Source organism: Hippocampus zosterae, chromosome 11, assembly GCF_025434085.1.
Source record: "Hippocampus zosterae strain Florida chromosome 11, ASM2543408v3, whole genome shotgun sequence".
NCBI classification, from domain to species: domain Eukaryota; kingdom Metazoa; phylum Chordata; class Actinopteri; order Syngnathiformes; family Syngnathidae; genus Hippocampus; species Hippocampus zosterae.
Window position 1 is genome coordinate 8,554,696 of NC_067461.1, and position 15,083 is coordinate 8,569,778.

The 15,083-nt window shown below is 42.5% G+C and overlaps 2 protein-coding genes across 4 annotated transcripts in view; one reads left to right on the top strand and one right to left on the bottom strand.

Annotated features, from left to right (window-relative positions):
• Positions 1–1,546, bottom strand: part of zcchc24 (zinc finger, CCHC domain containing 24) — a 36,978-nt gene extending 35,432 nt beyond the window's left edge. Inside the window, exon 1 of the mRNA XM_052080042.1 lies at positions 1,037–1,546. Within this exon, the coding sequence (XP_051936002.1) occupies positions 1,037–1,279 (243 nt within the window). The 5' untranslated portion in view covers positions 1,280–1,546. The remainder of the gene's footprint in view (positions 1–1,036) is intronic.
• An 834-nt stretch (positions 1,547–2,380) lies between these two features.
• Positions 2,381–10,650, top strand: LOC127610186 (annexin A11-like). Of its 3 annotated transcripts, none has more exons than XM_052080012.1 (15): positions 2,381–2,549; positions 4,978–5,292; positions 5,611–5,693; positions 6,227–6,562; positions 6,637–6,724; positions 7,398–7,492; positions 7,800–7,913; positions 8,057–8,147; positions 8,505–8,584; positions 8,670–8,726; positions 8,806–8,899; positions 8,991–9,086; positions 9,422–9,480; positions 9,790–9,912; positions 10,021–10,650. In XM_052080012.1, the coding sequence occupies exons 2-15, from the start codon at positions 4,983–4,985 to the stop codon at positions 10,078–10,080; spliced, it is 1,686 nt and encodes a 561-aa protein (XP_051935972.1). In that variant the 5' UTR covers positions 2,381–2,549; positions 4,978–4,982; the 3' UTR covers positions 10,081–10,650. The 3 variants fall into 3 exon arrangements, with proteins under 3 accessions (XP_051935972.1, XP_051935974.1, XP_051935973.1); XM_052080014.1 differs by having other exon boundaries at positions 2,397–2,549; positions 6,362–6,562; XM_052080013.1 differs by having other exon boundaries at positions 2,414–2,567.
• Positions 10,651–15,083: the final 4,433 nt, after the last annotated feature.

The window sequence follows — 15,083 nt, forward strand, 5'->3', positions numbered from 1 at the left end:
CTCTCTCACTTTGAAACACATTATTCTCATGTGGCTTGAATTGCATTACACAATTGCGTGTAATGCATTGTGTGCACACCCATTCTTCAGAGGACTGTTTCATGTTAAGTGACGTCGATGGCTATTACCCTAATAAAGAACACGAGCACATCGACTTTGAGTGTTAAAACTGCAGTGTTATAAACACACTAGGCATATAAGCAGGGAGTGCACTGCCTTAGATGAAGCGCTGTGTTTGCAGTGTGCACAGTTTGTAGTATCAGGTTTGCGCTCGGCATACATTAACAGCATGTTTGTCCCTAAAATTACACAGCGCTTCAAAAATAGACAATATGCAAACATGTGTTGATTTTGTTTGCATGGCCGTGTCTATTTGAAGAGGTAAAAAAAAAAAAAAGACGAGGGTGGACTGCTCAGGTGACCTGTCTATGTCTAAAACTAGTCCAAATTCATTTAGCCTCATGCAAGTCACTTCGGGCCAAGTCTCAGTTCTTTGTGTTATTTGTAACAGTAACAGGTTTGAGTTGCGTCGCAGTCTTAGTGGGACCAAATTCATTGAAATCTGTTTCCTGTTTGAAACTTGGACTTACTTGAGACATCTTTGTATCATTTTTGCATGAATTTTAGTATGACCTTTTGATTCCACACCCCTGACTTTCCTTAACCTCGTCACACACACATGGACAAAATCTGAAGTATGCATTGCAAAATCATCATTTTACAGGCTACATATCAAGAGTCAAAAGGCTATAGGTCATTTTCGGGATGGACTTTCTAGCATGAGGATGACTGAGTTATAATAGAAATTCTACTTGTAGTTGTATAATGTTGCTAAAACTTCATAACAACACCCCCATAAGGGTTGCTGAAGTCATGGTCCATATAAAATAATCACAGCGGGTGTATCCTACCAGAATAGTCCGGGCTGTCCGTGCACAAAACATTCCCTGCACAGGCATGCCTCCAGCTGGGTTACTTGAAACACACTCACCCCCCCCCCCCCCAAAAAAAAAAGACTGTTACACACAAATGTCACCTCATTGCGCTGCAGTTGAAAGAAGTTGTTGAGATAGTTGGAGTTGAGGGAAGAGCTCAAGTCGGCCGAGGCGGGACTCTTGCTGAAGTTGAGATCCGGGTGGGAAGAGTTGGGCTCGGGTCTGAAGGCGTCAAAGGCGCTGGTCTGGTGGTGGGGGTCTTGCAAGGAGAGATAGACCCAGTTGAGGAGTTGCGCAGGCTGGTACACGGAGGCACTCGTGTCTATGGCAGACAATAAGCTCATCTTCAATCCAAAGGGCTGAACTCGATTTGCCACCGCTAATACTTTCAATGGAACTCGTTTCTTGGTGGATTTTTTCCTCGGGGCGAGATGTCGAGTGGTCCTTTTTGATTCCGAAAAAAAAAGAGCCCTTGTACGCTCCTCACGCCCGGAGCCTGGCCCCAGTTAAGTCTTAGTCAAAAGTCATAGCGCTAATATGTCAGTATAAAAAGTTTCCCCCTGCTCCCCATGGTCCGCTATCGCCCTTTATTGCAGCGGGGCTGAGAGAGCTGCTTTGAATATTACATGAGGACGGCGGGGAGTCATGAGGACGCTGGCCAATCAGCGCTTGTACTTGTGAATATTCATGAACGTTGTTTGAACCCAAATCCCTTGTCGGCCAAATTTGTTCCTAGAACCCTCTAGCACCACTAAATTAATTTATCACACTAGCCAGCGAGCATTAACACCAAATGTATGTACTTGTGTTTTTTTTAAAGAAGTGACAGAAGCAATAGTGTGATGGTCTTCCAAGTTAGATTTCATGACTATTACCAGTGACGTTTTTTTCAAGCTTTACGTCAGAATACACCTCAAAATTTCGATGGATTAAACGAAATGAGGTAGCTTGTTGACTTAAAATTGACTTCATTTACTTCCCACCCAATGAATCAGCCTGCAGATGGCAGGACAGGCAAGACCATCAGACGTGAAAGCCTTCAAAACGGCTCCCTCATGTGGCGTATTTAATAATCATTGAAGTACAGTATAGTAATAATATTTTATTTTTGCACCAGATACCACGAAACATTATCATAGAACCATATACAGTACGTTAACCACTAAAAAGAGTACTTTTTAAAATTTTGAGACGTATATTTTTTTAATCTATATAAATAAACAATGTTCGTCTTTTATGGCGTAAGCAAATTTAGTTTGAGTCGTTTCGAAATCTGGGTTATTTTAAATGGGCGAATGTGGTCAGAGAATATACATAGCATCCGTGTAAAAAAAAAAAAAATCACGTCATGGAACATGATGCACAACTCCGGGTCGTACTTTGCATCAGTCACGTTGTCATTTACATATGAGTGGAAAAAATGCGTCGTTTACTTTATTTGGCGTTGTCATGTTTTGACAGCACCGTGACAGGCAGCACAAGTGTGACAAGTGTGTCATCGGTGGGCGGGTCCTCCCTTCAAGATGGAATCTCTTGAGTGACCCACCCACGGAAAGTCTCAGACGTCGTTATACAGCAGCCCGCTTACACCAGGAAAAAGTTGAACAGGCCCAAGTAAGTTACCAATTCCCCGTAAGTACGCTTCTTTTAAGGACAATGGCTTTGAAATGCTTCTAGACAAGTTATCTGTGGAGACATAGCGACTATTTTGGGAAGCGTTTCGTGGTGTAACCTTCCTTTTTGTCTTTCTTTTTTTGCCCCTCCCTTGCTACCTCGGTCGGCCCCTGCATGTTTATCTTTAGCTCGACTTAAACATTGTACGACGAAACCGAGTCTGGGCACAATTATGCAGTTAGGATATAATTAGGCCACATTATAGTGATTTGTTTTAGCGCGAGACACAGTTGGACTGGCTCGTCCAAGCTTGAAGTCAGATAAACCTCAGCAAAGCTAAGCTACAGTGCAATACAGTACAGTACAGTAAATTGTTGGTCTTTGTAGCTGCTGTGTCTTTAACAGCCTTTGTCTCTTTGTTGACTCGCTCATCGAAAATGGGAAGATCAAATCAGGACGGTACACGTTGTACTTTGTTACGGTTTATCGGCGCCGCCGTTTTTTATGCGCTATGATGGTGTTATGATCTGTCAAGTATCTATGATTTGTAACAGCTTCCTGTTAGAAAGAGTTTGGGAAAGTGTCTTTTTTTCTCAATGGTTACAACGGTCTATTTCACAAAGGTACTTTTCATTAAGGCTCATATACATTTAAATTGACTTCCAACGTGTTTTCTAAACATGTTTAAATTAAAAAAAAAAGACTTGAGCGGTGCCCATAAATCCACTGGGGTCATACATAGAACAAGCATACCATTTACTGGTACATGAGTTTAACCCTTTCATTGCACCCTGTAACCTGAAAACAGCTCTCCACTGTCGTAACCGTTGTCCCTGAAAGGGTTAAGTTGTGTATTTTTCAAGGAAGGTAAATACATAAAATGAAACCCTCCAATAATCTCCCATGATATAAAATGAGAGAATGATACAAAATGCCTATAGGAGAATAATGTTCCCTCCCCTAATTCTGTCTTGCTCATAGTGTATTTGGCATTTCGATTCCTACCTTTGGAGAAGCTTTAAAGAGGAAATTGAACTACCGGTATATTTTTGGGAAGTTTGGTCATGAGTTGTCAATGAATTTATACTACTTTATCTGTTGTGTGAATTACTTCTAATGAAATCTCTTTTTATGATATAGAAGCTAGTGTTTATATATATATATATATATATATATATATATATATATATTTGAAATGGGACCATGTTGGTCTAGTGGTTAGAACTTACTCGCTGTTAAGAGGTTCTAGGTTTAAGCAACCTAGAACCTGATTTTCTTCAGAAATAAAATTTCTGAAAAAAATCCACCTTGCACACCTTTTGTTTGAGAAGGAATTATAGCCTTCTGGTCTTCGAAGAAAAGCATATTTACACATTTTTTAAAGTGTATCTGAGGCAGGTTGAGTTAGTGAGCTTTTGGTTTTTGTGTTCCTTTCCAATATTTGGTCTGGGAACTGGTGGAGTTGCAATACTGTATAGTGCAAACACGGAAGTCTCTGTTCCATGATGCTGCCCGACCCCCAATTTATTCACATTTGGAAACAATTTTTCCCAATGAGGAAATCCATTGCAGAGTAAACTGCCTCCATAATAAACTGATTTAACTGCACGGGCTATCTCTGAAGTGTTATTCTAACATTCTTGACTGACTTAAAAGTGTAGAAGGAACCATCATCTAAAAATATTAAATCAAACCACTCTTAAATGATGAGGACTTACTGTAAAAACACCAAGACACTCTACCTTAATAAGTGATAATATGTAAAGTAGACAACCTGCAGGTAGCAGTAGCAGCTAACGCGAGTAGCTACCAACAGCAGCGAGCAGGTAACAAACTAAGGACCTGTGAGATGTGAAGCAAAAGAGTGTGGAAACTCGACTAGCTTGCCTGCAGTCCAAACATGTCTCCAATTGAAAATCTGTGCCGTATTATAAATCGTAAAATACGACAACAGAGACCCCCGACTGTTGAACAACAGACACTATACATCAAGCAAAAATGAGCAGGAATTCCACCTACAGACCTCAAACAATTGGTGTCCTCATTTTCCAAACATTTGGTGGATGTTGATAAAATAAAAAGTGATGCAAGACAGGGGTAAACATGACACTGTACCAGCTTTTTTGAAATGTGTTGCAGCCATAAAATTCAAAGTTAATGATTATTTGCTAAAAAAAAAAAAAAACAATCAAGTTTAGCAGTTTGAACATTTATTTATCTTGTATTTGTCATGTATTCAGTTAATAAAAGTTGAACATGATTAGCAAAGCATTCTGTTTTTATGTATGTGCCAACTTCATTGGAATTCGGTTTGTAGCATTGAAATGTATAAACTGAAATATTGACTAGATACCCGAAACATGAAGAACATTATACAGTATAATATTATATCCCTTTAATGTGTTTCCTGTTTTCTCTTTTGTCTTAGAAGCCATGAGTTACCCTGGCTACCCTCCTCAAGCTGGTGGATACCCACCACAACCTGGTGCTTACCCACCTCAAGCAGGGGCTTACCCTCCTCAGCCTGGCACCTACCCTCCTCAGGCTGGCGGATACCCACCACAACCTGGCGGCTACCCACCTCAGGCAGGCGGTTACCCGCCCCAAGCGGGCGGCTACCCACCGCAGGCGGGCGGTTACCCACCCCAAGCAGGAGGTTACCCACCCCAGGCCGGAGGTTTTCCACCCCAGGCCGGAGGTTTTCCACCCCAGGCCGGAGGATACCCACCAGCACCTCCACCAGGTAAGCCAAGCATTAGGAACTTTTTTTTTTTTAAAGTAGCCTGGCAGAATTTTTTTTCCCATTTCCAAATCAAACAAACTGCTCTGCTGTTTCTAAGAGACACAAGTAGCACTGTCCTCTTTTGCTCCCCCTGTTTTCACTTATACAGTGCTCCCTTTCCTAAGTTCAGCACTCTCACTGACCTGTTGACAAGTCGGAAAGTTTCAGCAAGAGGAGTCATTCCTCCATTCATTGTCCCATTCGAAAAATTCTTAACTGTTAGTCATTTTGAAGCCAATGCAACGTGGGTAACAGTTGACTGTTTGTTTTGCGCCGCAGGCAGCTGGGGAGGCGGGCCTGCTGGCGGATATCCCTCCATAGGTGTGGACAACCTCACCAACCCAGGATACAATGCGGGCATGGTAGGTTGACTTTATGAAAAAATGCTCCTACATCTTGAAAATTATTTTGCAATGTATGTAATAATGGGACATGATCAAGATTGTTGCGTTGAGTATTGCAGTTAGAATGAATGTCACATCCATAACTGGGTTATGTCGTCTTTTCACTGGATGGTAAGTCAGTTCTTGAAGTCATTACCCTTAAAAAAAAACGACGCACAACTTAGCCTTGCTTTTCCATCAGTCAGCTTATCTTTCTTGCTTCCTTGCATGAGAAGAAAAACAGTTTAAGACATTAAAGCTGGCATGCGTCTCAAACTTGCCCGTTTTGTGCCATCCTTTCTCTTTTCTCACTCTTTGTCCCATTTGTATCATTTGTGATGTCAGAATTTCCATTTCACTACATAGCATCGCCACACTTTCTTTAGATACTTGTGTCACAAAGCATTTTCATGTTTTAAATAGCGTTGTGTATCATCAAAACATAATTCAATGCACTCTAGAAAGGTGGAAGTTTGCCCGTATTACGAAATGCCCATGTTTCCAAATTACAGGCCAGCCAGATGTGCCAAGGAGTAGGGTGTTTTTTGCCAAACCCCTCCATGTACGCCCACGCCCCCGGGGACTACCCGCCTGGCGGGTACGGTGCACCTTTCCCTAACCAACAGTCATATGGCCTGTACCCGCAGCCAGGAGGAGCCATGCCTCAAGGCCCGGCGATGGGCTACCCAGGCCAGCCGATGCCCGGGTACCCTCGTGCACCATCTCCCAACCCTACCGGATACGGAGCAGCACCTGCACCTATGCCAGGGTACCCGAAGGTCCCTTCTCCAAATCCATCGATGCAAGCTTATGGAGGCGGAGCCATGCCAATGGCCCCGCCTGTTAAAGTAAGAACCAATTGAGTTGAAAGACAGTTTACCGTCAAATTGGATACATTTTTGGTGGATTTGTGTGATTGCAGAAAGGGTTCAGAGGGACAATCAAGGACTTTCCTGGAGCAGACCCTCTCAAGGATGTGGAGGTCCTGAGGAAGGCCATGAAGGGCTTTGGTGAGCAACTGACAATTTTTCATTTCCAGTCTTGTTTCTCCTGGATCAGTGGGCCTGCTTTGTCCCGGTCAAACTCACGCGCAGTAATTTTCCTGGTATTTGACTATGCAAACAGTGTCATAACAGAATTGGGATGCCACCTGTTTATAAACGACACTGGGATTATAAGCCCTCTTTTGTTGAAAGCAGTTGACGCTGCCTACAGACATTCATGTGTGGAAAGGCCGTCCGTCCCTTCTTCGCTCGCTACAAGGCAGCGATGCGGGCTCCATTTACTAAACGAGACATCTCCAGTTTTTTTGCGTAGAAATTGAAAAGCGAAAAGGAGCCTCGATCTGATATTCTATCATGTGTGCATTTAACACAACTCGGGAAACAAAATACGCAGAGTGCATGTGTGCTGTCTACAAAAATAAAGCCCCTAAGTGTCTAAAATTTGCATTCCTGTCTACAATTCCCTTACACACAGGCATCGTCCCACATCTTATCACACTCTTTTACTGACTCTGACTGGCATAAGATTTCCAGGCTGTCCCCCACTTTTACAAACAATATAAAGGGAGTGCTATTCTTTTATAGACGCACTTTGTGTTTTAGAGGAAAAGGTGTTTGTTTATTCATTCATACCGGGAATGTGATTTCAAGGACCAGTTGGCACTTTATATGTGTGCAGGAACTGATGAACAGGCCATCATCGACTTGCTGGGGAGTCGTTCCAACAAGCAGCGTGTTCCTTTGCTCCGTGCCTACAAAACCTCCTTTGGAAAGGTAAACCATCCCCGCCGTCCATGCGTATTCTTAACTCTCTCCCTTAGTGGGCTCACACACGGTTGCCCGGTTCTATAATGAGAAATTTCACAGTTGTTAAAATAGTCTCGGCGTTTAAACGGCGTTCTCCATATCGAGAATGAAGCGTAGCTTAGCCTGCGCTGACAAGCAGACGACAGGTGCCGCCAGCAAAATGGAAAGTGGGCCGCAGGACAAACACTCAAGAGCTCATTGTTGTTTGTTTTTCATAGCTCAAGTAATTGAGAAAAAAGGTTTTCAGTTATTACAAGCCGAGATCTATTTTCAGGATCTGATTAAGGACCTCCACTCTGAACTGTCGGGCGACTTTAGGAAGCTGGTCATGGCCACATTGAAGAGCCCGGCTCAGTTTGACGCCTCTGAGATCCATAGTGCCATTAAGGTAAACATTTGCACCAAAGGCTCTGCCCACGCACAGAATCTATTTAATATGTCGATCTGAATAGTGATTCATGATAAGACTGAAAGATTGTGCAACGACAAAGCTGCAGGATGCGATTGTAATGTGCCATGTGATCCCCTCAGGGCGCTGGAACCGACGAAGCCTGTCTGATAGAAATCCTCTCGTCTCGTTCCAATGCTGAAATCAAGGAGATAACCCGTATTTACAAAACAGGTGAGGCGCTTTGAGTCAGTAGGTTCACTACTAATGGCCGTTATAAGTTTCTGATTGATAAGTCAGCGTCTAGTTTTATGCGAGTTCAGAAGAGCAGAAAATGGAGGTATACTTCCTTGAAAAATGATTAACTTTGTCCTCTGCTCCAGTGGAAATTCCAAAATCAGACACTCCCAAAAATGATCAAATGTGGCAACATTTTTTTCTGCTGTAATTATATTTTTTGATGGATTTGAAGTGGCTTGCACAAGGACGAGTAAAACAGACATATTTTCAAGGAACATTTCGGTTGTGGGCTGACATGCAAATACTCCACAATCGGGCGCTCATGTGGTTCACGTTCTCACCTCACTTTAGAATACAAGAAGTCTATGGAGGATGCCATCAGCAGTGACACCTCAGGACACTTCCGTAGGCTCCTGATCTCCCTCGCGCAGGTACAAGAACAAAACCTATGGAAGTATTTGTCTGCAACTGCAGGGAGACCTCATCGAGTATTTTCCTTTTCCACATTCCCTCCAGGGTAATCGTGATGAAAGACCAAATGTCGACCTCTCACTGGCCAAGCAAGATGCTCAGGTATAGTCTTAATTACACAAATGCATATTCGGTCTATTTATCATCATTTATGTCAATACGTTTGCTGCTCTCTTCCTAGGCTCTGTATGCAGCTGGAGAGAACAAGCTGGGGACGGACGAGTCCAAATTTAATGCCATCTTATGTGCCAGGAGCAAAAGCCATCTCGCAACAGGTAGCCACTAAAATTAAGTCATATCATGTTCATCAATTTTAACATTAAAACAACATCACTTTGTCTCAATGTGTTTTTGTGTTGCGTGCAGTTTTTCTGGAGTACCAGAAGATGTGCGGCAGGGATATCGAGAAGAGCATCAGCAGGGAGATGTCAGGAGACTTGGAGAGCGGCATGTTGGCTGTGGGTAAGGGAAAAAAACCCCAAAAAAAACGAAAAGAGTCAAGCATTTTCCACATGATTAATGGCCACCTTTTTTTTCTTCTTTTGTTTTTGCTACAATCAGAGTTATGGTACTGTAACCAATTAAAAGTGTTTCATTCCACTCAGTCCACTGCCATTTTGCAGTTTTCACAAATAGATTTTCTTGTGCGCTCTGCAGTGTGCATGTTGCATGATATTCCAGTTTTGTACGATATACATAATTTTAAGAGTGTCGCATTTTCAACTTGTCATGATGAATATCCTGTTGCTATTAAAAGTACTGTATTTCGTGTTAAGTGTGAATGTTTTCTATTCCAGTGAAGTGTATTAAGAATACACCAGCCTACTTTGCTGAGCGGCTTTACAAGGCCATGAAGGTGAGACTCATTCTGAATGCCCGTGTACGCATTTAGGGTTGCATGACTTAAGAGTTATTTAAGTCGCCGCTAATGTCGAGTAGTCGATGATGTCTTGGCTATTTTTTCCGTAGAATCGTATATTTTCAGCAGACTTATTGGCTGCAAGCGACTTTGCTGCCTCCCTACGCCCCAAAAAAACTGATTGACGTCACACTTTAACCGTAATCGCGAAGTAGTAAATTCAACTAGTCGACTAGTCTGTACGTAATACACATACAAGGAAAATCGACTATTTCACTCATTCTCATTTTGTGTGTGCGTGCTTAGGGGGCTGGTACTAAGGACACCACTCTCATCCGAATCATGGTGTCCCGTTCCGAGGTCGACATGCTGGATATCCGCCAGCAATATGTGAAAAACTATGGCAAGTCTCTGTACACGGACATCTCCGTAAGTATTCGTGCTGAGCTTGATTGGCTAATTAACTAGGCAACCATGTGGATAAATGAAAGGCAAAGCAACCGTGTTGGATTCAAACATCTCTCCATCTTTTAACAGGGCGACACATCAGGAGACTACAAGAAGCTCCTTCTCAAGCTGTGTGGTGGCAATGACTGAAGCAATCGTATTTCATGTCCCTTCAATATTAATTCGACTTGGCTTTATATTGTCAAAGCAATATACACACGCTGCAAAAGTGCATGCCATGCCAGTGTCTTCAATGTTTACCGTATTGTAACCTCAAATCGCCACTCGCAATACAATGTGTACACAAATGCTGTTCTGTTTTTTTACATGCTGAATAGTTGATATAAACTTCAGAGAGAGTTCCAATGCATTATATTTGAGAAAAAGATTTATAGTTTTTAAAAGTATATAGTGAATTGTTTATTGGATCCCCATTCGCTGTTGCAATAATGGAGATATAGATGTGCCTTTATGACCAGATATGTCCTATCTGGTTCATGTTTCAAAAGTTTAATCATGTTCAACAATGCTGAATTGAAATGCACAAATGCCACAACATATCAGACCTTGCCATGTAATCTCGATTGCAAGTCTGCATTTACATATTCCTTGTTGTTGTGCTTTACGGTTTAGGAGCATGTGGACATGAACCATTCTCGTTCACGCATTTGCCAGGAATTTTATATTCACAAGTCCCAGAAAATAAACACTGACAACTGACTACTTTCTGTCTGACCAAATCACTTGCATCCAAAATACAAATTGCACTTAAATGTTTGATTTCAAGGGCGGCCCGGTAGTCCAGTGGTTAGCACGTTGGCTTCACAGTGCAGAGGTACCGGGTTCGATTCCAGCTCCGGCTTCCCTGTGTGGAGTTTGCATGTTCTCCCCGGGCCTGCGTGGGTTTTCTCCGGGTGCTCCGGTTTCCTCCCACATTCCAAAAATATGCGTGGCAGGCTGATTGAACACTCTAAATTGTCCCTAGGTGTGAGTGTGAGCGCGGATGGTTGTTCGTCTCTGTGGCCCTGTGATTGGCTGGCAACCGATTCAGGGTGTCCCCCGCCTACTGCCCGAAGACAGCTGGGATAGGCTCCAGCACCCCCCGCGACCCTAGTGAGGATCAAGCGGCTCGGAAGATGAATGAATGAATGAATGTTTGATTTCAGTAATGAGTGTGTTCTTGCTGCTCTTAGTGTATGGCTAGCTCGAGAATCAAGACTGATGTGTATGAGTTAAGATGGTGTTTCAAGACAAGTGCCGGGTGCCAACATGCAACGGGTAAGAAATATAAGGTGCCACGCTATCTCCTCGCTTGTCCGGTGGTTACAGAATTTCTGGCTGTTATGCCAATCTTCTTTTTATTCCCTCCGCCTTCTTTTCCCTTTCTGGTCCTTCTCACCACGCACTTCACACCAACAATGAGAGGCTCCTATCTCCTATTCTCTGGGTGATGTGCGAATACTCACAACCAACAACGAGACACTCTGTGTCCATGAAAGCTAATCATACGAAGGAAAGATTCAAGCGCAATTCCAATAGAGTTAGGACTTTGTGTTGAACTTAAATAAAAACGGAAGACAATTATTTTCAAAACATCTTCAACCAACATTTACTTTAGTACAAAGACAGGATATTTAATGTTCAAATTGATAAACGTTATTCGGTTTTAGCAAGTAATTATTGTAGAATTTTATGGCCGCAACACGTTTCAAAAAAGCTGAATGTGATTTGCAAATCCTTGTGTTGTGTTTTTACTGAGGTTCAAACACAACGTCCCACCTTCGGAATTGGGTTTGGGCATCTTCTGGTTGTTAGAATAGCTAGCTAACTGCTGTCGTTTTTGCTATAATGTGGGGAAAGGGAAACCATGGGGGGACTCCAAAGTGCATTAATTTGTTTTCACCAATTATTTTCAAACGTATAATGTTTTTTTGTTTTGTTTTGGTTTTTTTATGGGACCTATGTGCATTCTCTCCACTTTTGTTGACTCTATTCGCCATTAGGGGGCAGCAAAATACTGAAGTCATTCTAAGTACAGTGAGTTTTTCACACGAGCATGGATAATGTCAGTAGACGTCCTGATTCCTGTTATGTAAATTATTTTGACGTCATATTCTAATTATCCCTCGATTTATTTATTTTTTCAAGCCCTTATCCTCATTAGATTGAGCTACTACCTAACCCTGACTGACTGGGCTATGGACAGGTTCAACCCTGGACTGGTCACCAGCCAATACAGGACACATAGAGACCATTAACATCACATCCCTGGACAATTTGAGCGTCCTCAATGAAAATAACATGCCTGTTGTTGTTGTTGTTTTTTTTTTTTTGTATTTTTTTTTTAATGGGAGGAAGCATACAAACTCAACACTGGAAGGCCAGGGATCGAACCTCAGAAGTTCTAAATTCTGAGGCAGACGTGCCAACCATTTGACAACGATGCTCTCAATTGTTTGATTAGAAATGACTATATAAGTCAACAAGTGATTTCCTCAGGGCTTGTTATATGTGGCTTCACCCTAACGCGTCCTGTTAGCCTCACCTGAAGTGCTGTCGACTACACTTTGTGGTGCATTTAGTTGGCTACAGTACAATCTATAACCTTGTGAATGGAGGGGAAGTTAATGGCATCCTTAAGCTTGCATCAGGTTTAACAAATCGAGCATGTCTGGGAGAACCCCTTTCCCCCCTGATGTCTCGCTGAATTTGGAAAACTTGAAAATATTATCCGCGTGCTGAGATGATAATCAGTCATAATTTTAATCAAGATAAGACACCATCCCATCGGGGTTGCTATGCGATGAGTTGGTTCTGCCTGTGTAATCAAGTTTTCTTATGATCAGTTGCTGCCCATCTATTTCAGGAATCAAAAGGAAGCGAGGGTAATTTACACCTAATTAAAAAAAATTAACAACTGAGTTGTTTAATTTGATGTCCCATCTTATTGCTCAAGGGACACCCTCAGCGTGATATCTGCTCTCATGAAAGAGTGATGTTGAAGGACAATGACAATGTCTGTCCTTGTCATGTCAGTAATATTATGACCCCCTTAACCCTTAGATGCATGAGTGACTGGCCCCTACACTCTTCCATAGGTGGGTGAAAAATGACCCATAATAAAATTAATGCTTTTTTAATGACATTTTTGTCATTTTGGTTAAGAATAATCACTTGTATAAAATTTAGTACAGTGCACTCCGCTTAATAGAACACCGGTTAATAGAGTAATCCGCTTAATAGAGCAAAAGGCTCTGGAACCGATTTGCCTAATGCAATTTCCTATAAAGATACTCCGCTTAGTAGAACAGATCTCCGCTTAGTAGAACAGGCCGTAAGCAATGAACATTGTAAACTAGTGGTTTTCGAAGTGTAGCTATCGCGATACTGTACCACAATCGCGAGAAAACGCGGTAGTTCTAGCCGTATACAGTAACAGGTAGCACGCGTCACTCCACACATAGACACACGCACGTCACAATGGCTTCAACTTCATTTAAGAGACGAGAGAGAGACGAAGTGTAGCTATCGCGATACTGTACCACTATCGCGAGAAAACGCGGTAGTTCTAGCCGTATACAGTAACGGGTAGCACGCGTCACTCCACACATAGACACACGCACGTCACAATGGCTTCAACTTCATTCAAGAGACGAGGGCTATCACCTGCGGATAAGAAGGACATACTCAGACGATACGATGCATTGCCGGATTCTCAGAAGGGACGCCCGCGGTTTCCAGGACTTCCCTCTTATCCAGCGCATTGAGAGGGAAGTCAACCGCAAAATTACGGACTCCTGTTTCCAGACAAAAGTAACGAAATTTTTCTCGTGATTTGAGATGTTTGACTGAAGTTGATTAAAGTTGTTGTTTTGTTGTTTGATTAAAGATATGGACGTCCACAGTCGAAATATCTCTTCTAACTCGTCAGCAGGGGTTTTTCTGCGTGCATTACTTGGTCGTCGACGTGTCTGAAGGTGTACCTAATAAGTGTCTCCGGTTAATAGAAACCCCGCTTAGTAGAACAGAAGCGCTTCGGCCCAATGGTGTTCTATTAAGCGGAGTGCACTGTAATATATTTAGGACCATACAGGAATGATTTCATGTTTGAAATATCTTTATTTTTAATTTTTTAACATTTTTGAAAAATAAAAATTACCCAGAACAGCAATAGAAAAATGTGAACATCCATTTTGTGTGTGTGTGTCTGTCTGTCTGTCTGTCTGTATGTATGTATGCATTGCCTGTTTTGCCTTTCTGGCAGTGATCATTGCACACAGGTACATTGCATTTCCCACACCTATTGCTGACTTTGCGATCTTTGTTACTTGGGCAGATCTGACACCTTTTTCACTTTGGTTGGCCCTGTGTATTTCTTTCCTGTGTCTTAGTGGTGGCTTTTGTCACCCCGCACCTTTTCATTGCTTCAATAATCGGGATTTGCAGTTGGGTGCAGCTTTCCAGTCGACTCATGTAGGGTGTGACAAGCTCCTTTGACAGCTCTTTGAGGAACAGCAGTCGTGCATTGGTGATGCCACTCTTGAAATCTGGGTGCTGAGCCATGAAAAAGGTGTAGACATTTAGGGTGCCGATCTCAATTATGTTGGACCATTGCACCATGGGCCACCTCTGTGTTTGTCGCTTGCACGGGTAGTTACCAACCATCTGGTCAATGGTGTCTACACCTCCATTTGTCTCATTGTAAAATTTGATCACTTCTGGTTTTTTTTTTCTTTTTGCCATGTTCATCCACTGCTTTGTCGTGGTGCATCGTGCTCAGGAGCACAACAGCTTTTCCTATCTTTCTGTCATAGCTGACCATGGTAAGGCTATCATTGAATCCAAACTCTGTGCTGTAAACCTCCCTGGACTTGGAAAGCTTCATCAGAGTAGGGATGTCTGGCTTGTTCTGACATAGAGTCCCCACAATAGTGAGCTCCTTCTCCAGGAGATGCTGCGCGAGTGGCACACTGGTGAAAAAGTTATCCATGGTGATGTTGCGACCGGTGTTTCTAAATCTACCACACAGCTGCTGGACAATATTTTCTCCCAGATTCTTCTGAACGTCTTCCCCTGGTTGTCTCCCCGTGTAAACTATACCATTTATTGCATAGGGGATGCGTGCATCACAAACCCAGAAGATCTTTAGGCCA